The sequence below is a fragment of the Rhagoletis pomonella genome, unplaced genomic scaffold (genome assembly GCF_013731165.1).
Source record: "Rhagoletis pomonella isolate Grant_MI unplaced genomic scaffold, Rhpom_1.0 Rhpom_scaffold_03648, whole genome shotgun sequence".
Lineage (NCBI taxonomy): Eukaryota > Metazoa > Arthropoda > Insecta > Diptera > Tephritidae > Rhagoletis > Rhagoletis pomonella.
The window spans coordinates 1-20,493 of NW_023462199.1; the positions used below are offsets into that span (position 1 = coordinate 1).

The window sequence follows — 20,493 nt, forward strand, 5'->3', positions numbered from 1 at the left end:
GAATGCCGACGTGGTCAAATGTGAAGACAACACAAAGACACTGAATACTATGCGTCGCAGTGGGCGAGCACGCTTTGCCCCGAAGGCGAAATCACCGGGAGCAACGCTTAAGGAAGAGTACGACAGTGCAACTGAGTCGGCAATGTCTTCATCGGAGAGCGAAAGTGAAAGCGAATCGGTAAGAAAGAGAAAATAAAAATTACCATGAATTTGATTGAGCGTGAACTTTGACCCATTACAGGGCTCAGATACCGACTCGGATAGCTCGAGCGAGGATACTTCCTCATCATCTGAAGAGGAGGGTGATGCGCATGCCATTTGCGGCGTTTGCCAGCGTGAGCAGAATCGCAATATGAAAAACCTGCCCGAGGTCTTTATACGATGCTATACATGTCAGCGCAGAGGTAATTCGTCAGCTTTGTAATTCGTATTCATGTTTTGATTTTACAATTTATGCCCTCTTTCCTTGCAGTGCATCCGAGTTGCATTGAAATGCCGCATCGCATGGTTGCGCGGGTGCGCAACTACAACTGGCAATGTGTTGACTGCAAATGCTGCATCAAATGTAGAGGAAAGAAGGATCAGAACAAAATGCTGTTCTGCGAGCAGTGCGATCGGGGCTTTCACATTTACTGCCTGGGCATCAAAGCCGTCACAGATAGTGAGTCCCAGCAAATCTCAAAACGCCTCATGACTGTATTAATAACATTCACTTTTTTTTACAGGTCGCTGGAGTTGTGAACGTTGCAGTGTTTGCATGCGTTGTGGCGCCACAAAGCCAGAGGGTTTGCCACAACAACAAACCCAGATATCGCCGAATGGCGAGAAGGTCAAGCAGATCAAGCACAAGAAGGTCAAATGGATTAACGAGTATCGAATAGATCACATCACGAAACTGCGTGAGCATTGCTCCATGTTGTGTGTACCATGCGGGCGCGCAAAAGGTGCGAAGCGCGTGCAAATAGCCAGCCCATGCGTTAGCGGCACAGCAGCGACGGCTGCTTCTAATCTGCCATCACCCCCCGCCACGGCGCAACAAAAGCAGCCAGCGAAAACATTATCGCAAACTCAAACAACGACCAACGCAGCCGCAGAAGCTGCAAATGCGAGTGTTGGAGCCGCCAGCAAAGGCGCTGCCTCTGCTGCATCTGCAATGAACAAAACCAGCGCTGCCGGCACGCTGCCACCGCCGCCGCCGCCCGTTGTTGCCTGAGTGGGGGTGATACGTTACTGCCCCAAGCGTAGTAGCCTAAACGCCAATATGTAGTAGCAGCAATAAGAAAAAGTCGCGTGATATGCTGGCGCACGCGTGAGCTGCACTGTATCACAGCGAGGAGCTTTGGATGTGTGAGATGAGAATGCAACTTCAAATTTTGCTAAAACATTCGCAAGTCCGAAGCAGAAATTTACATTTTGATTAAAGTTTAAGGAAAAATACGGTTTTTAATGCGCATAGAGCATATTATTGCATAGTTTACAACAAACTTGACGCCTTTTCATAAAACTTAACACTTAGTTTAGCATTTAATATCAACAAAAGATAATTTGTAATTTTTTTTTAAATTAAGTTAAATGTTCAGTTTCGTTTAATAAACAATATTTAATTATAAGCTCAATTTATGGAATATACGCGCGATTCACCTACGGTAAAATGTTAGGCCTAAAGGGTTAATTTATCCAATGTATTATAGTGCAAACAAAGAAAAAATAATATAAAAGAAGGGAAATGTTTCCGTACATAATTACAATAATAAAAATGAGAAATTTAAAACTAAAATAATATAACAAAATATTTGCCGCATGCAAACACAATCATGTCTATATAAAATGTCAAATAATGCACATAAGAGTTGATTTAAGTCTTAAGTAAAGCATCAAAAGCAAAAAATTTAAGCTAAAATAAAAATCTAACAAAATGTATCAAAAATATTTAACTAAATAATGTGTAAAGTTCTCTTTGTATACAACATTGTAAACTATTTGATGTTGCAAAAACTTATAGACAAGAATAATTTAAACAGAAAAGAAGAAAGCAACCATGAGCTGATCAGCGAAAACTGCTCAAAGCGCTGAAGTGGCATTTTTCGGGAGATGGAATTCGAGTAGGCCTTCACTGGCTTCAAATACCATATTGTAAACTTATTTTTTACCGTAATTTTCTCAAGTAAGGTTTTTAAAACATGAGAAAAGTGCTTTTACTACGTGTATTCTTGAGCAGCTAATTGGAATAATTTGTAAATTGTTACTAAGTTTTTTAATGTTCATGAAATGCTTTATTTTTTCTAATTTTTTATCCAATGACATAATTTCCTGCTGCTGCAATGTTTTGAATGCTTCTTAAGAGCATGTCAGACGAGGCAATATTTCTAACTTTTCCATGCAATTCACTGTTAAATTGAGACAAAGAAATTTTATTTCCGACCTTTCTGACACTGCGGAAATAAGTTTCAGAAATTAATGTTGCAAGGTGTGACTGCAGCTCAAAGTGCGCCAATCGATTTCGCAAATATATTTCAACTTGCTCGTGCTGTACTAGCAATTTTTAGTTCTGCTGACTGCTGCAAGTGCTATCAAACTAATCGAGTGTTACCTTGTAACACTGATCGTGAGTTTGTGGGAAATAATAACGGATAATTTAAATAAAATAACAAAAATGCGTTTAAAAAATTATTTTGCGGAATTTAATTATTTAGCTATAAATAATAAACTAATCTTCAAATTGAAAGTAAAGTTTAAGAAAGAGAAATAGCAAATAACTAGCAAAGCGGCTCACGGTTGCATTTCAGTGCCGAGAAAGACTTCCAGAAATTCATTCGCTATGTGAACATCCAAAAATAGGTTTAAGAAATTTTTCCTGCGACTCGCCTTTCGGCAATGAAAAACTCCTTTCGAAAGCTACTTTACATGCAAGGTGCGACTGCTCATGCAACTGTAATTTGTAAATTTCTCAATTTGACAGTGTTTTCGAAATATCTTGCATTGTCACGTCTGACACGCTCTTTATTTACATGCTAAGCATTTAGTGTTTTCTAAATATGGGCATCTAATTATTTCAAGATTTCGCATTATCTTGAAGCACTTTCGAAATGCCACTACTTTTGTCTGCGATTATAAGGTTTGCGACCAGGTATGTACATTTAGGAGTACTTCACAGTTTCAGGCTTGTTTTCAAAGCAGAATATAGTAAATAAATTAATAAAACGCGTACATATACATATGTATATGTATATAAATATATATATATATATATTTAGATTCTCTCATGGATCCTGTATACTTTATTATTTTTTAAAAATTAGTTTTTAAATACCAACTAAGCATAAAGAAGCAAACGAATACATAAGTCTATGACAGAGAAGCGCACTGCCCGACTCTACACGCCCTCCCGCATCTCGCAGTAGTTGTGGCCCATCGGCAGCGGCATGCGCTCTTATTATTAATTAACTGTAATAAAGTAATTCATTTACCCAAATAAATGCTATGATGATACTATATTAATGATATGACGATAATTATAATAAAAATAAAATACGCAGTTATTTTTCTACCATAATTTATTTTGCCAAAAATATGAATGTTGGAATTGGTATAAGCAAAAATTAAAAAAAGTCAGTATTGATCTTCATTATAATAATGATTGATATTGTTAAAATTTTCACATAATTTTTTTTAAGTAACTATTTCTCAATCAAGCAAAAAATCTTGATTAGCATCCTAAATGCATGAAATAGCCACACAGCCCAACGCTGACTCCAACAGAGACAGCAATTCGTGTCCCGTACTCCACAACAATAAAAGCGGTCTTACTTTGCACTTTTTGCGGTAACAGCGCATTCTCTTCTCCAGGTTTTTTCCCTTGCGCACGCATACGATGTCATCCGAACGCATGTCCAACGTAGGACAGTAATCGTGCTCGCCGTCCGCAATGAAAATGACTCGTTCGTAATTTACACCCATTTCACGCCTCTTCGTCATATAGTGCTCCAAAATGGTACGCTTGCACATATTGGGTGGGCTCAGTGGACATTTAGTGACATGGTATGGTCGTACATGCAGCCCATCGCTGGAGACAACGTAAGCAGGATTCGTGAAAATTGCTTTTATACATTTCGTTAGCTGATGATTGGCCAACCAGTCTTTAATGAAGATAGAATTGGCATCGCTTATGATGATGATGTCATATTTGGGATCACACGAGTCATGAAGATGCTGTACAAATTCCACGATACTTGGAACGGGCGGTATGGTCGCAATCAGGCGGCGTAGTTCGCCCACAGAGAATCCCATGGAGCGTAATTTATTGAGCAATGTATTCGTGTAGTCGATCCAGCCAACTTTGGTGAAATTATCCTCCTTGGGGCGTCGATATGTAGGCAGTAAATCGCGGAGAAGATAGGTTGTGTCTAGCGAGGTCAGTGTCTCGTCGAAATCCAATACCAGTAATCGGCGTGTAGGTGGACCAAAAGCCATTTGGTTATTCTTTTTTGAAATATTATTATTTCTTATGTTACAATTAAAATTTTAGTGGGAAAATAATTTCATTTATTTACCTTTTATTGTGATTAGCCGAAAAATCGAATTTGCATTAAGAAACAAGTAATTTTAAGCAAAAAAAAAAACCGACTTCAATTCTCATATACAAATTTAAGAGTACCGTTACTTTCTTTATGATCCAATGATCGGATCTAAACCAAATTAGTATGGGAACACCTTCCTTTTAAAAAAAGGACTATAGAAATTGGAAAAAAATTTCGAATTGATAACGTTCTCCTTTTTTTTTGGAAGTTGGTTAAAAATGAGGTAGCAAGAATAAAAGGGAGTGTTTAAACACAAGCTAGTTTTTTGAACAGCATGGTTTCCAGATAATGTTATTTTAGATTTCTCTTTTACTAAAACTAGGTATGCACGGTAGGATAGGTCAAATTTTGTGTACTATGCGCGTATACATGCAGGCCGATTATGAACAGAAACTCCCTGGGAGTTTTCTCTCTTTTCCCTTTCCTCCTATCATGAATAAACATTACCTGAGGATTTTGTATATTAAATGGCAGAGTTGAGCTCTCCTCTCCAAAAAGTGTCAAACAGTTTTTTCGAAGTTCGAATTTCTTCCTCCCAAGTTTTCGGCGAAAATGCTACTCCTTGGAAGTTATTTATTGGAAGATTTCTTTCTCGGGAGAAACAAATTTCCGGAGGACAAATTCCCCGGGAGTATTAAGAATTGCCCTAATGGTTAATTCTACAACGAAAACCATAAAAATCAGAGTTTCAATCCCTGTGTAAAATTAAAGACAATTCTGCAAAATATCATTAAAATATTGCAGTTTTAAAAAAGAAGAAAAAAGTTTGGTATGCGGTTTCTAGCCCATTAAATTTTAGTACGATAAAATGTAAATCTTAGGTAGCTAAGACTTACCATTGATTATTGGCAATTTTTTTTTGAAGGTGTCGCTCATTTCCTTAATATAATATAATGTTCCGCCGAAAACAAGCCAACAAAAAATTATGTAAGTCCGAGCTACCTCAGACTTGAACTTTTTTGTACTAAAATTTAATGGGCTAAAAAACTGCATACCAATTTTTTTTTTAATGAGTAATGAAAAAGTACAATATTTCAATAATTTGCGGAATTTTCTTAAATTTTCCACTCCCTTCGGAACCCTGATTTTTTGGGTTTTTGTTGTAGAACTAACCATATTTTTATAAAAATTTGCAGAAAATAAACAATTAAAAAAAAACATGTATATATATACATAGATATAATATTTTCCCGTATTGCAAAAGGGGGAATGGCGATTGTCTTTTTATAAAAGGCTGTTTTTCATGGCAGCAATACACTCGGAGGTTTGCCATTGCCATGGTAGTGCGCACTTTTAAGGCCTGTATGCAGCTCTCAAGAAAAGCAAAAACTCCATATGAAATGAGGTACAATAAATGGCTAAGAAATTTTCTTGAGTCAAATTTCCTTATAAATAGGTATAAATATTTCCAGTGTAGGTGAGGAGGAAGCCTTAAAACCGTGTTTTTTTAATTATTTAAGGAACTCTGTGCTTATTCTTTTTTCGAGGTTGGCAATGATGCTACTTCACATTCCCGATAGGGACGTTCCGATACCACAAAGTATCGATACCTATTCAAATGAGTTTACTGAAATCCCTATTTCGATACTACTTATATGAGTGAACCGAATGTATCGATACCTACTTATATCTATAATTTTTCATCCTTTTAGATGCAACAAAGCGAAAGTAATATCCAGGCGTTATCTGTGACATACCTTTAGCGACACCTGAGCGCCCTATTTAAGAATTTGATTGAAAAATGCCTTATCTCAGAAAACCTTTCCAGAACACCCTATTTAAGAATTCGGTTGAAAACCACCCTATCTCAAATATTTTCAATATATTTTCAGTTGAGGTATCGATATGTATATATGTTCATTAGTAACACTAGAAGTAATACGATTACTTAGAAAAAAATTTTAACGTTTGAAAGGCTCCCACAAAACGTTACTGCTACAAAGCATTGCTTTAATTTTGCTGTGGTATCACTAACTTTGTAAAAATACATCCACACTTTAGATTTTGGCGGTGCCATTGCTTAAAACAATTATTTGTCATAAAAACGATGCAAATATTTTCCATAGAAAAATATGCCCAACAAGAAATGGCACTTGCTCAAATTGATTCGATACAAGTACTTATCTTTCGATACCGAGTAGGTATCGAAACAATGATTCGAGTAAAAAAAGTAGTTGGTATCGAAGCAAAAGTATCGAGTACGTTCTCGTATTTACTTGTATCGAAGCATCCCTAATTCCCGATCTGTCATCGTGTTTGTAAAATTCGGCTGCCATTTATAGTAGTTCTGCTGAAACATTTTAAGTAAGAAAACTGCTGTTTTAAAGGAGTTTTACATTAGAATTACCCAAAAAAAACGCAAAAAGTGTATAGCAAAGTTTCTTAATAACTTTATCAACAAAAGCCGCCTATTCCATTCTCGCATTTGCGGCATTGGTTTAGTTTTGTCAGCTAGGTACATAAAATATAATTGAACCATGGTGGACGCTGCCCGTCAAATGTTGGACGAGCTCATGGGCCGTAATCGAAATTTACATCCATCGGAGGCGCCACGTAAAATTAGTTGGGATGATCCTGATGTAAGTATGAGGACTAAAATCGTTTATAAAAATATAGGCAGACGGCGTTGGTTGGTGCAAAATCGATAGCACATGCATGCGCAACGATAACCAAGCGCAGGCTATGAAGCATGTAACTACAAGTAACATTGAAATAATTCATCTTGTTTCCTATGGGTTCTTTGCAGTTTTGCCAATACTATGTTGTAAAATTTTGCCCACATGACCTTTTCATAAACACTCGCGCGGACTTGGGGCCGTGCACACAAATCCATGATGACGAGGCAAAAAGGTTGTACGAAGAAGCACGCCCATCTCCTCGTAAGCGTTCTTACGAAGATGAGTTCTTGCGATTTTGCAACAACATGTTAAATGATGTTGATCGAAAAATACAAAAAGGCAAACAACGACTCCAGCTCATGCAACGCGATCAGCCCATACCCACCATACCGCTTTCCAAGTACGAGGAACAGTTAAATAATATGAACGCACGCATAAAAAAGTTGCTATCCGAAGCAGAAGAAGCTGGTATTCGTGGGGATGTTGATCAGGCCAAGGACCTAATGGCTCTGTGCGAGCAATTGAAAGACGAGAAGGACGCACTAATGGCGCAACACGAGCAACATCAGCAGTTGCATCAGCAGACAAATGGCGCAATGAAAGATTCTATTACAAACTCCCCACCGCAAAGCATAGAGGGTGAAAAATCACCGAAAAATGAAGAGGGTGCTAGCACCAGTGGAAGTGAAAAGAAAATACTACCGTGGATGCAAGATTTGGGCACTCTACCTGAAAAGCAAATGGAAGTTTGTGAGATTTGTGGAGCTTTTCTGATTGTTGGTGATGCGCAACAACGCATCGAAGACCATCTCATGGGAAAACAACATCTAGGCTACTCCCGCTTACGCAAGGCCGTAGAAGAAATACACGAGCGTAGGCAAAATGATCGTGAAGAGGAGGAGCGCAAGAGGCGCGAAGAACGTGAACAACGCAGTGTACAGCGAAACGCTTTTGGTAATCATAATGATCGCAGGCGGTATGTATGGTTATGTATTCAGTTGAAATTACCATTTTCATATGTTTTTTAACAGCAGCGAGCATCACGATCATCGTGACCGCGACCGCGAACGTGAGCGTGATAATCGTGAACGTTCACGTGATCACAGTAGCCGACACTCGGCCGACCGACACCGTCGTAAGTCGCATAATTGGAAATATGACAGATTCTCCATCAACTGTTTAACATATTTTAATTTTGGATATAGATCATCATAAATCATCGCATCGCAGACGTTCACATTCGCGCAGCAGTCATCGACGCAGCAGCCGGGATCGTTATAGCCGCAGCCGGAGCCGTAGTCACAGCCGCTACTAATTACACACCAACAACACAAGTTCGTACGTGGCGGATTGAGGTACTCCAAAAAAAAAAAGCAAACTATATAAACTTAAAAATCTAGCCTAATCTAATAAAAGAATACTCTCAAGTCGTAGAACAAGGTGAGTACAATTAACATTTTAACAGTATTTCTATTTAGAATTTATATATACAAGTATATTTTTCATATCAATGCGTACATTTAAAAAAGAAAACGCGTGCTACATTATTTGGGGGTGTAATTAGTTTTGGGTGCTCAATAAGCGAAGCCCTCTTTCATCTAACATTACGAATGATTTGTGTTTTGTCTAGAATAGGTTGAACGTCACAATATTCATAAAACGTGAGCGCCTGAAGTGGTTGGTCAAACGCATATCGAATGAGTTAATTAGTTTAGCTGGTAAACGGTGCATATAGCAGATTAGTCGCAGTGTCAACATAGGATTCACTGTAGAAAAATAGAAACCTGCATGCTTTTTGGGCTTTCCGCAAATTTCAATAAAAAAAAACTGTACAATTGAGTAGTCCACTTGCAAAGTGCGCTATGTAAATTTGTTTCGATTTTTAGTTTTTGGTGGGTAACGTACCAGTATTTAAAATGTTTCATGTTCACAAACAATTCAGTGCAAAATCTTTCTATATTCTGAAAAAATAGCATCAAATGTTAATTACTCTTGCAAAAGTCGCTATAATACTTACATATGTATGTATTGTACAATTTCAAGTCTCCATCTTCTGATGAACTTAGAAAACTGCAGGAAAACGTGGTAGTTTCGGTGCCTAGTGCAAGACGTCTTAAAAAAGAAGCAGACCAACCTTCATGGAAGAGAGAACGCGAAAAGCTAAAAAAAAGCTCGCTATGTAAAAGTTACTGTTTCAAAACTCGCTATATTCAATTTTTATATATAAAATTTGCAAAAACTACCGCACTGCGTTTTTTTTTTAATTTAGGCTGTTATTTATCCAAATATTCAGATAATAAAAAGAAATATACAAGTTGGGTGTTACTTGTTGTTGTAGACGTTTTTTTTTATTAATTTATGGCTTACTATTATTTTTATAACGCTGTTTGCACGTAAGTGGACTACTAAATTAAATTAAATATTTAAAATTCCCCGAAAGTTTAAATTCGGTGTAGCAAACATATTTCCCTAGTTATTTTTATTTTAATGCAACATTATTAATGTATGTAGAATTGGAAAAAAAAATTAAATTAACTTTTAATTGTTAGGCGGAGAGACATTCATGCACATTGAAGTCGTTGCAGCGTAACTGCAACGCCGTGTCAGCGCATGCTCTACCTATGCGACTCCACTCTCAGCTGGCTTTAATTGTCACAAAATGCCACCATTAATTGCCGTAGGTTGCGTCATTGTCAGAGTATAAAATCCGTTAAGTTGGCTGCGTCATTTCGAGGTACATTTGAAGCAAAATTAAAAAAAAAAACTAATAGATTAAAAATTATGTTATTGCAAGGTAGTTGGTTTTAATTTTTGAGTTCTTTGTTTAACTTTTCATAGCGTAAATTCACTTACAAAGCGATGATAAGTGACTATAGTCGATCGCATACATATATACACGAGCGACTGAATGTCCGCCCGAACCCAGTTTAGTAGCGACTACAAGACCAGTCCCCTCCGAACAAACTCGATTACAAGGTACTTTTTGGATTTTTTTCAAACATGTAGCATAAAAAAAACATAACACTTAACTAAATGACAAAACCAAATCAAAAGAAGCAAATTAATACTCGTATTTTTCGTACTGTATGTTCTGGAAGTCAACATTTGAAGATTACCATACCAATAACGTTTGTAGAATTTAAGTGACCCGCGTACGCATTCGTTCGTACGCCAGTTCGTTACTTCGTACAATACGCTCAATAAACTACGCACACATTCACCCACATCGAGGTAATTGTTTAAACAAAAACTGAATTTTGCAAATTGCGTCTTCATTCTTATTTAGTAGGAAAAAAAGATTTTGTGTGTTGGGAAGTTAAAAAAGTAATGTGGTGGAAGTAAAGGGATTGAAGTTGATGTGTGATTTAGTGGAAAACTCAATTTTTTCATACCCGCTTTACAAAGGTAACAATAATTTATGATACGGCTAACTTGTGTTGTTTTCTCGTATAATTTTTAAATAGTCAGTAAGTTATTCAATTATGTGAAATATTCTTATTCTTTTCCATATACGAAAACGTTGCCATTTACGAAAACATAAAAATATGAATTCTAGACTAAAATTACTTAAAAAAACTTTATCAACCTTTTTCGGCACAAAAAAAATACTTGTTTAAATGCGCCACGAAAGTATTTTTAATAAAATTTGTTGAGCGAAAATTAAATGAATAACAAATATTTTGTTAAAACCGAAATTCTCATCTAAAATTTTTTCGTTGTTAGTAACAAACTCTGCCTGTGTGTATTGCATACTTTTGAGCGCCACAAAGCATCTTTTACAGGTCTATTCTGCGCTGATAATAAAAATTTTGGTAACCGGTAAATAAAGTTGCTGTAAATTTTTAAACCCTTTCATAGCTGAATTGCTGTTTATATTGACAACGTAATTAATATTATGGTTACAAGTGTGCCAACATTTTTTGGTAATAAAATTTTTCCGGTTACAAAATTATGGGTAACGCGCAGAATAAACATGTTAGAGGCATTTTGAAATTCAGCTTCCGTTCGTTTAAAAAAAAAAAAAACTTTCGTGGCCAACGCTGGCACAGCGCATTATTCCCAACCTCATAATTCCTTTAAGCAAACAATTTTATCTTTACTCTCCCTAATTCAAGCTATAAAAGAAAGCTTATTATTATGTGATGGTATTTTGTTTTTAGCAGCTAATAAATCGAAGTATTCGCAAAAACTTTCACAATACTTGTGCACTTTTACAGAAATCACCTGCGAAAAGACAGTGCATCAAAATGGAACTATAATCACAACGCCCTCTAAAAACAATCACCAACTGCTTCCTTTGTTCCTGTAGTCCGCGTGACTTCAACCGCTGAGCCAGTCATCAACAAAGAGTGAACTTATTGCAGGTAACAGACACCTTCCAAAAATCAACATTTTTTTTCAAACACAAACAGCTGTGCACAGCAGACGAGCAATTATTTGCCCTAATAATAAATAACAGAAACAACAGCCAAGTACTTATAATCCCCAACGACAACAGCCGTCAGCAACACCGTACACGTGAACAACCAAAGGCGCTTGGGCCGAGCCGGCAGCATGCACGTTAGGCCGCGATATAGCCAAAAAAGAGGTGAATTTTTAACTATTGAGTTTATGCTTGAGTTTTCTAATGCGTAATTTTATAAACGAAAAAGAAAAGCAAACAAATTGGCAAACGGTAAATCGCTGCCAACTAATTTATCTACTTCATTATTTTTCTAATTATTGTAACTTTTTAACTTTTTTGCAATTAAGCGCGATTTTTACGTTAAAAAACAATATTTGAATATTTTTAAAGCGAAATGAATTATTATGAACATGTATTGTTACTGATTGAACTGGTGTTGTTTCTCATTTTGAAATTTAAGTTTTCAATTCATAATTTAAAGTACTTATTAGAGGCAAATCAAATCAGCATATTGCGCGATTTTTATATGAAAAATTACAAAAAAGTTAAAAAGCTAAACAACTTGTAACAAAATATTACACATGTAGGCGCTTTTCTCGTTGTACAAAATGACCGTTTACTTATTAAAAAAAAAAAAACCTGCGCAGGCAAAAGCAAAAAAGAATTACCCGGCTTCGTAGGTATTAATTAAAGTAGCGGAGTAATTTATCAAATACAGCTGGTTACGAAAATTTTCAATAAAATATGCGAATTCGAAGCAAAAACATGGCGAATATTGTATTATTTCGCTTCATTTTCATATATGTATGTGAGTTGCAAGAAATGAATTTATATCCGGCTGAGTGCTGTGACTTCAGAAACATTTCCACCAAAATTGTTTTGTTGAATTTTTATGCTCTCACAATCACAACAATAAGTGCATTTAGCTGAATTGCACTTGAATTGAATTTAAATTTAAAAAGTTCATAACCTAGTAAAAATTACGGGTGAGTATGTTTATCTATTGTCGGACAATTCGGCGACCATAAATTAAGTAAAAACGCCAGAAGTTGCATGAAAACTCTAATTTATTGAAATCGAATTTTTTTTTATTATTTTATTATTTTTTTGTTTTATTTTTTATTTATTTCAAAGATTCTCAATGACTAGTCACGTACATAGAAATGATTTAATTTTTATATATGCGTGACTTAACGATTAGTTTACTTACTTGACATACATACATACATTTAACGTTTTTTTTTTATTGTTACAAAACGGGTTAATTATGTATATAAACAGTTTTTCTCTCAGAAATCATATAGCACATTTGCTGCACTAGTGCCATAATCAAAAACTCGAGAAAAACAGCTGTTTACATATCGCTAGCTTAGAGTGAAAAGTTGCTAAATCCAGTTTTTATACGTAATAATTACCGCAATACTGCAGCCTTGTTGCTTTCTTGATAATATGATGCTGATGCTCAACTGAAAATCTTCTGCAATGCTACAGAAATTGCGCAGTAAAAAATTGTATGTTGATTTTGACTTGGCCAATGATGTGGAACTGATGTAGGCAGAGTCGCCCAAATTTTCGGGTGTAGCGTGATTCTTTTCCATAAAAAGTAACATTGCCGCATTAATTGCAACTCGAATAGCCCCATATTCTCCTTATCAAGCTTCTTAATTGTCTGATGAAATCTCAAAAAACGTAAATATTGAATTACATCTCTATATTATTAAACGTGCGATATAGTATGTATATACATACATTAGGGTGCACATCGAAAAGTTTTTTTTTTAATTTCAAGACCCTACCCCCTAATTTTCTTCCTTTTTATGAGAAATACTATTTCCTATTTTTATAGATTTTTTAAAAATCATTTAAAGGTCGCGACTTGTCATTTTAGGTTTTGTAGATATATCAGTCTTTGAATGACCTTTTTTCATTAAATTTTAAAGATCGAGCATGTTGTGAGAAGTGGATTTATAGGCCTTTAAAATGATGTATAATAATCTATTGTCAGACTTGGATTGTTGGGAGTTTTCATCGGGCAAAAAAAAAAGCACATTTTTTCTTATTTTTAGTTTTTACCATGGCTAAATTCCACAATTTAAAAATATGTAGTACTATCTAAAATTAAATTTATTTTTCAATCGCATAAAAATTGTCGAAGTTTGACAACTCTTTTTAAATACAGCCTTGTATTTATATGTGTGTATTAACCAGATTTCCGATTTTTGAGCAGTGTGGCTAAGAAATTCATCAATATTTATTCAAACTTGATACATAAAATCGCTCTTTAGCAAAAAAATTTCAACAAATTTAGTCGAGATTGGTGAAGTAGTTTTTGAGTACACATATATAAGTGGGCAGTGCCACACCCATTTTCCAAAATTTTTTTAAAAAAACCAATTTTTTTGCTAAAGAGCGATTTTATGTACCAAAAGGGCAGCTCTAAACGATTTTGAAAAAAAAAAAATGCAATAATATTTCTCATAAAAAGGATAAAAACTAGGGGGTTTTCAAATTTCAAAAAAAAAAAAAAATTCCATGGCCACCCTAATATACATATGTTGTTCTAGTGAGTTACTGGTAGTCGGTACAGCTATGAAATTTTTACACAGAGCAGGTAGCGGTTATTTCTACATACTAACAATTTTTTTTTTTTTGTTATGGCACTTGCAGCAAATGTGAGATATACATTTTTCATATCTCATTCAAGGTAGCCTCAAACAGATGCGATACTATCGGTGCGAAACAAATATTTAAGATATGCAATCAATACGGTATATGGGATGTACAGATGTACATATCAGAACGATACGATGCGTTAAAAAATTGTATTCTAGTAAGCACGATTGATCGAGCGATAGAGTGGCTTGTTCATTATTCAATTCTGAAATTAAATGAATAATTTAACTCGTCAATTATTACCCCATATTAACATAACGAAGATGAAGCACCACAGTGTATTGTATCGCGCCAGTTTACGGGATTTTGCTTTTTATAGTTATCGCATCTGTTTTTGGCCACCTTAAAGCGGTGTTTTTTTCTCAATAAGACAATCATTCCATTTGTTTTTTTTTTTCAATAGAATAAGAGTGGTATAATTTTGAAAGAGGGCATCATACCGACCATTTCCGCTTAACAAAGTTATATTCCAGCACTTCTGAGTTTGGATTTGTGTGCACTCAAACGCGAGCAAAATCTCGACGAGATTATCAAAAATTAGAGGTAGTGAGCGAACAACAAAATATCCGCAGATCTCGTGTTTAAGCAAATATGAGGAAAGCAAATAGCACCTTTTGGCCTATCATGAAAGTAATATCGTACATGTAGATAATATATAAAATTAAATAAATCGCATGAGGGAAATTTGTGAAGTTGTTTTTCATAATTTGGGTGCATTCCAAAACGCCAAAATACAAAGCATCAGTCTCTTATTTCTAAACCGAACCAGAAGATTGCGCAACCTAGTTGAAAACTAGCATCTAACCGTAGCTAAGCACATTTGGCATTGCAATCTACAGAGATTTAGAAATAAAATAGACTGATGCTTTGCATTTTTTTTGGAATGTATTCTTTCGTGTGTAATTGAAGGGACCGCGAGAATTGTGCTGTTTACAAACCGCCCTTATATTTTGATAAGGATTATTTTTCCTGAGGACATCGTATGAAATATTGTACTTAGTATTTGTACTCTTTGAAGAAAAGGTTATGTGGGATGTTGCTGGGTTAAAGTGCAAGTATATTTCATACATATATTTTTAAAATAAAAAAGCTTTTCCTTAAACATCTAAGCCCTAACTCTTTAAACTACTGTTGTCGCAGTACAAATACACCGTAACCTTAACCTTTCAGGGAAAATGGTCCGCATTATGTCCTCTTTCGAAATTATGCCATGGTTATTCTGTTGTAAACATGCTTAATTTTTTTTTAAGTTTTTGAAAACTCAGACTATATTTTGTATTTTCTTTTGAAAACACAGACAATTTTTGCATATTAAACTTTTCTGAAAATCACTTGGCTCTTCTGAAACCCATATTCTTTAACGTTTTAAGTTAAGTTCTTTTACGTTACTTCCTTGTTCTTTTAATCTTGAAAAAGCCGCTACAAACATTGAACATTTTTTTAAATATATTTTTTATGTACCTAAGCGAATTGCAAAATTTTGATATATTAGCTAAGAGATGTGATTTATTAAGAACAAGTATCTTATTTAATTTGAGTCTCGGTTTACATACAATGGAAGCATTTTTATTTCACATTAAGATTGTAAACTTTGATTTCATGTTTAGTTTATTTTTTAATATTTTATATATCCAATTAGTAATACTTTTGAGAATAAATGCTCAACATTTTACCAGTGGGGCAGTCTACCTACTCGGTAACTAATCTAAAGTGTGGTTTGTACGTTCTGCACGGCTTTGGATAGTTCCACGCGCGATGGTATCAAATAGAAGGCCGGCGATACTTCCTCGCCGCATGGGCACTGACAGCCGTTGATCCAGCTGAAATTACCCACCTTCTGCTCGCATTTCGGACAGTGCAAGCGGCCTTGTGTGTTGTGTGAGATGTTACGCATCCAGGAGATCGGTTCCACAAACACTATATCGCGACAAACGGCCGGCTGCTGCTCCTTGGCAGCATCGGCAGCACCAGCGCCGGTGGGTGAGTTCAGTGAAGCCTTGCGTATTTGAGCGGCGATCTGTTCGAGCAACCGAGGCGCTTGCTGTGCATCTGTGTTGGCGTTGGCATTGCTTGACGTTGGTGGCAGCCCATTGTTTGCGGTAGCTGACGCAGCAAGCGATTTATTATTGTGGAGTAGCACATGTGATTTGGAAGCCAAGACGCGCCGGCATTTGCGACAACGATAGACAATGGGTTCTGGATTCTCTTGCGTGACGGCCGGATCCGACTTAATCAGACTATTGAAGGATTGTGGCAATATTTTGGCTAATGACAAATAAGAAGCAAAGTAAATAACTTTGTCGCTGTAGCAAAACTAATTTTTAACATCATACCTTTACGAACTTGTTCACCAGCCAAACGTAGACGATAGAGTTTGTAACGCTGATATTGTGCGTCGATTTTGCAGCCCATGCGGCGATAGAGCTTCAGCTGCGACACGAAACCCGGATTAGGCTGCACGAAGCGACGTTTCGAGCGTACCAAATCAAAAGCAGCTTGATACTCTACATCGTGTTGTTTCATAATGAAAGCTATGACTGCTGCGGAACTGCGACTGACGCCGAAATAACTGAAAAGGAAGGAAAGTTCAGAAAAATATTAAAGGTAGAAATAATTTCGTATTTAATTGGTTTGAGTTGGTAGTGCAGGGGAGCGTACTAACCAGTGTACGAGCACATTCCCATTTTGAGCCAAAGCCTCTCTTATGAAGTCCGTACAAGTATCTAGATGATGCAAGATATCCTCCTTGGGCATGTCGGCAACTGGAAATGAGATTCAAAGGAAGTTTTTGAGTCTTAATAGAATCTGAAATGCATATGCATTAACATATACGTATGTATAATAAAGATTGAATCAAGCTCTCAAGGCATAATTTGGGCCAAAGCACACTTATGGGATGTCGTAAGTATTTTGAAAGGATTAAAGAAATAGAAAATAATAATTCCTATCACTGAGAGGGGAAGTTACATCAGGAGCAGCAGAGGTCGGCCCTAAACTCTTGTTTGCGTAACATCTACGTAACAGCGCTACGGACCTTAACATATTTCATGTAAACAATTCTGTCATCCGCCCACATCGCATTACAAAAATATTGAATAGATTTTTCCCGTTCCATTGCACGCCACATATCAGTACATTCACTGTTTATAGATGTCAGTACTTGTTTATTTTCATCATGTGTGAAATATGGCAATTCTAGAGGTCTTTGCTGGTCCACCCGCCTTACGTCCGATACTGATGGCTAATATAAGCACTGCGCCGATGTGTAGCCGCGCTGCCAATAAAATATTTCGAGCCTGTCGCTACTATGCGTTTATTCAAATAATAGCATAATAATAAACAAATCCACATCCGTCAACGTCAAAGCAAGCCCAAGGCAATGGGTGGCAAAGGTTCCACATTAAGCAACCAACCAGCCAGCTGATATGAGTGGCAGTTGGAGGTACATATGCACATACACATGTGGGTGTACATATGTATGCATAAGATGCGCCTATGTAATGGCCCCTCGAATATGTGTGGCAGCGGTTTGAACGGTATGTGACGTGCGATGCCACTTATTCACCCTTGTCAATGACCGCCGGCGGTGTGGGTGGTGTATGGCAGCAGAAAAAAACATTAAAATTTAATAAAACCTACACAAGCCAAATTTTATGGCTACAGCAGTAATTGAAAGCCATACACAAGAGGTGGAGGTAGCATAGTGTGAAAAAAGCGGATGTTATGGTGTACATATGTAAACTGCGTACAGAGGAACTTACATGAGACCTATTAGGATTACATATGCTGCTGTTAAAAGTGCGTCTCAATACGTAAAAAATGCGCGTTTGGCTAGCGTAGACTGCCCTCATGCGTATTAGTGTTTATGTGATATAGGATAAACTATGTATGTACATCAGAAGCCTAGCCAGCTGAAAATGTCTCGTCAAGGTTTTGCGTATAATGTTTTCCACAAGAGGGACCTTGTGGATGATTGTGAGGCCAGAAAAGAAATGGTATTTAATCTGCTGTTCTTGACATAATAATACATATGTTCTATTTTTATAATATGGGAAAAAATGCATAAATGAAAATATGCTGACCTTTTGAGAGCAGTGCTAAGTAACTTACTGAGCACAAGGGCGAAAATTAATTAATTTTATTGATTTTATATTTTTCTTTTGTAAGTACGCTAGGAGTTAGGTATGTTCCTCTTGCAGAGAGTTGTCATATATTATAAATCGTTTTGCAGTTAGAACACGCAAAATTTAGCTTACTGTGCACGTATTTGGTTGTAAGAAAGCTTGCTTGTGTTATGTGTTGCGGCAACGGCACTGAGTCTAGCGTCAGTATGTGTGTTATGTTGAAGTTCTTCAATGTTTCCATGTGGGTCGCTGCGGTTAAGTTACCTATGTATAGCAGGTGAAAATGAAGGATAAGTTGTGCAGTGTCATTGAAGTCCTCCCAAAAGCTTACCCAAGTAGAGCCCCGATTCGATTTCGTTCACGCTAACCGGTCCGCCATCGAAGTCCTCGCGCTGCAGTGTACCAACGTTTTGCAAACGCCGATGCTGCTGTTGACTTTTACCATTTGCATTTGATGCACACTTTGCGGCCCCATCTAGGGCAACTGTTGCGCCAGCTGCGGGTGTTGTGTTCGTTTGTTGTGTGCTGCGCTCCACTTGCATCTTGCCAATTTGTTACTATTCCTAAATCTTGCTAAATGCTATTGCACTGTTTATGGAATGGTTGTGCTCTTCACTGACCGCGTGCTGGGACTGTGCTATGCAGTCTGCTCTTTATTTTTGACTACAGTGACATATGGCTATGTGCACTTTTTGTTAGCCATATAAAACACAAATATCTTGTGCAAAGAAACGTCTACAATACATGGCGATGCGTTGTGCGCACGACCGCGCAAAACAGCAGTGGTGGTGTTTTTGCCCACCGCCAATTGTTTTTGTTTACCTTTCGCGTGCCAAATGAAAACAGCTGATTTTGACTTTCGAGGAAAACATGCCATAAAGAGGGTTGCAGCTTTGTTTTTAAATAGCGCCAACTATTGCACACAAATATGCAAGCAGTTTAATCTACAGTGATACAAATCGCATATTACCGGAAGAGTCCAAATTTATATCTGGCCAAGGACAGGCCCCAAAAAACTGGGGAATTTTGTATGCTGTTACAACAACAACTTTACTTTTAACCGACTTCCAAAAAAGGAGGAGGTTATCAATTCGTCGGAATATTTTTTTTATGTATGTATGTTACCGCATAACTTTGGACCACGTCATTGGATCATTGGTACATGGTTTATATGATAATTGAAGTCGGTTGTGTTTTGGCTTTTTGCTTCAAAATTACTTGTTTAATATTATGCGCGTTCCTTATCTCCCAGAAATAGTCAGAAAAAGTCCGAAGTAGTCAGATTTAGTCCAAAAAGCGTTCCTTAACTCGGAAATGACAGCAAAAATGAGAGAGCAACAGTCAGTGAGAGCGACTCTCATCAGTCCGAAGTAGTCAGATTTAGTCAGAAGAATTTTTTCTGGCAAAATCCTGAAAAGTGTCAAACTCAACTGAATTTAAATTAACGGAAATTAAAGAATACGCAAAAAGTGAGAATAATCTAAAAAGTAAAACAAATGAATTGAAATTGGAAGGAGGCAAAAGATAATTGATATAGCAAGTGTTTATTGTGCTGGTGCTTGTGTGAATGTGTTTTGTACATACATTTCTGTTCTTATTTGACGTTAGTTTTGTTGTTGCCATTCTTTGGACTAAAAATTTGGTTTTTTGCGTTCCTTTACTTTTCCTGTTACTCTCTTTTAGTGAGCGCATTTTGCTTACGCTCTGGCATTTTGACACTTTTCAGATTTTAGTCCAAAAAGATAAGGAATGAACCTATTGCGACCGATTTTCTGTTCCTTTTTTCGAACCAAGTACGAAAATACTACGCTACCAAATTTTGTAACTTTGCGCTCTCACTCTTGTTTTCTTTAATTTTCATTTTCTGTTTGAATTAATTGACCAAAAAGCCTTTTCAAATCGAATTAATTAACGTTTTAAATTGCCAGTGGTTAATCCAAAGTAAAGGTCAAACTTGTGTCCTCTAAATAAATTTAGAAATTTCCGGGTGCAAAAATTTTCCACCCACTTATTCACCATTCACACACGTGTGCAATGTGCAAAATTGGGAAAGCGTAACTGTAAGAAATCAGCTGCATGCTTGCATTCACCCACAA

At 36.5% G+C, this 20,493-nt stretch overlaps 4 protein-coding genes across 9 annotated transcripts; 2 read left to right on the forward strand and 2 right to left on the reverse strand.

The window, feature by feature from the left end:
* Positions 1-6: 6 nt before the first annotated feature.
* On the forward strand, positions 7-3,498 carry LOC118754289 (supporter of activation of yellow protein-like). The gene is made up of 4 exons (XM_036489165.1): positions 7-178; positions 242-404; positions 473-661; positions 726-3,498. The coding sequence occupies exons 1-4, from the start codon at positions 50-52 to the stop codon at positions 1,211-1,213; spliced, it is 969 nt and encodes a 322-aa protein (XP_036345058.1). The 5' UTR covers positions 7-49; the 3' UTR covers positions 1,214-3,498.
* Positions 3,499-3,614: 116 nt separating this feature from the next.
* Positions 3,615-4,494, reverse strand: LOC118754290 (pyridoxal phosphate phosphatase PHOSPHO2-like). Its single transcript, XM_036489166.1, has one exon. The coding sequence runs from the start codon at positions 4,468-4,470 to the stop codon at positions 3,715-3,717; it is 756 nt and encodes a 251-aa protein (XP_036345059.1). The 5' UTR covers positions 4,471-4,494; the 3' UTR covers positions 3,615-3,714.
* Positions 4,495-6,799: 2,305 nt separating this feature from the next.
* Positions 6,800-12,366, forward strand: LOC118754291 (luc7-like protein 3). Of its 6 annotated transcripts, none has more exons than XM_036489168.1 (6): positions 6,800-7,156; positions 7,324-8,171; positions 8,227-8,330; positions 8,401-8,635; positions 9,745-10,600; positions 11,413-12,366. In XM_036489168.1, exons 1-4 carry the CDS (start codon positions 7,055-7,057, stop codon positions 8,508-8,510), a joined length of 1,164 nt encoding a protein of 387 aa, XP_036345061.1. In that variant the 5' UTR covers positions 6,800-7,054; the 3' UTR covers positions 8,511-8,635; positions 9,745-10,600; positions 11,413-12,366. The 6 variants fall into 6 exon arrangements, with proteins under 6 accessions (XP_036345061.1, XP_036345064.1, XP_036345062.1 ...); XM_036489171.1 differs by lacking the exon at positions 9,745-10,600 and having other exon boundaries at positions 8,401-8,550; positions 8,624-8,635; XM_036489169.1 differs by lacking the exon at positions 11,413-12,366 and having other exon boundaries at positions 9,745-10,171; positions 10,294-10,427.
* A 2,318-nt stretch (positions 12,367-14,684) lies between these two features.
* On the reverse strand, positions 14,685-19,342 carry LOC118754293 (dual specificity protein phosphatase MPK-4-like). The gene is made up of 5 exons (XM_036489173.1): positions 18,729-19,342; positions 18,530-18,661; positions 16,936-17,035; positions 16,607-16,842; positions 14,685-16,538 (listed from the first exon to the last, which is right to left on the reverse strand). The coding sequence occupies exons 1-5, from the start codon at positions 18,937-18,939 to the stop codon at positions 15,979-15,981; spliced, it is 1,239 nt and encodes a 412-aa protein (XP_036345066.1). The 5' UTR covers positions 18,940-19,342; the 3' UTR covers positions 14,685-15,978.
* Between the last annotated feature and the right edge of the window lie 1,151 nt (positions 19,343-20,493).

Bases quoted from the DNA above. Each gene is read 5' to 3' on its own strand.
- LOC118754293 (XM_036489173.1), bottom strand. From the start codon at position 18,939: ATGCAAGTGGAGCGCAGCACACAACAAACGAACACAACACCCGCAGCT. The intron at 16,843-16,935 runs GTTAGTACGCTC...CTTCCTTTTCAG, and splicing joins GGGAATGTGCTCGTACACTG to TTATTTCGGCGTCAGTCGCA. The intron at 16,539-16,606 runs GTATGATGTTAA...ATTTGTCATTAG, and splicing joins TGGTGAACAAGTTCGTAAAG to CCAAAATATTGCCACAATCC.
- LOC118754289 (XM_036489165.1), top strand. From the start codon at position 50: ATGCGTCGCAGTGGGCGAGCACGCTTTGCCCCGAAGGCGAAATCACCG. The intron at 405-472 runs GTAATTCGTCAG...CTTTCCTTGCAG, and splicing joins CTATACATGTCAGCGCAGAG to TGCATCCGAGTTGCATTGAA. The intron at 662-725 runs GTGAGTCCCAGC...TTTTTTTTACAG, and splicing joins CATCAAAGCCGTCACAGATA to GTCGCTGGAGTTGTGAACGT.
- LOC118754291 (XM_036489168.1), top strand. From the start codon at position 7,055: ATGGTGGACGCTGCCCGTCAAATGTTGGACGAGCTCATGGGCCGTAAT. The intron at 8,172-8,226 runs GTATGTATGGTT...GTTTTTTAACAG, and splicing joins AATCATAATGATCGCAGGCG to CAGCGAGCATCACGATCATC. The intron at 8,331-8,400 runs GTAAGTCGCATA...TTTTGGATATAG, and splicing joins CTCGGCCGACCGACACCGTC to ATCATCATAAATCATCGCAT.
- LOC118754290 (XM_036489166.1), bottom strand. From the start codon at position 4,470: ATGGCTTTTGGTCCACCTACACGCCGATTACTGGTATTGGATTTCGAC.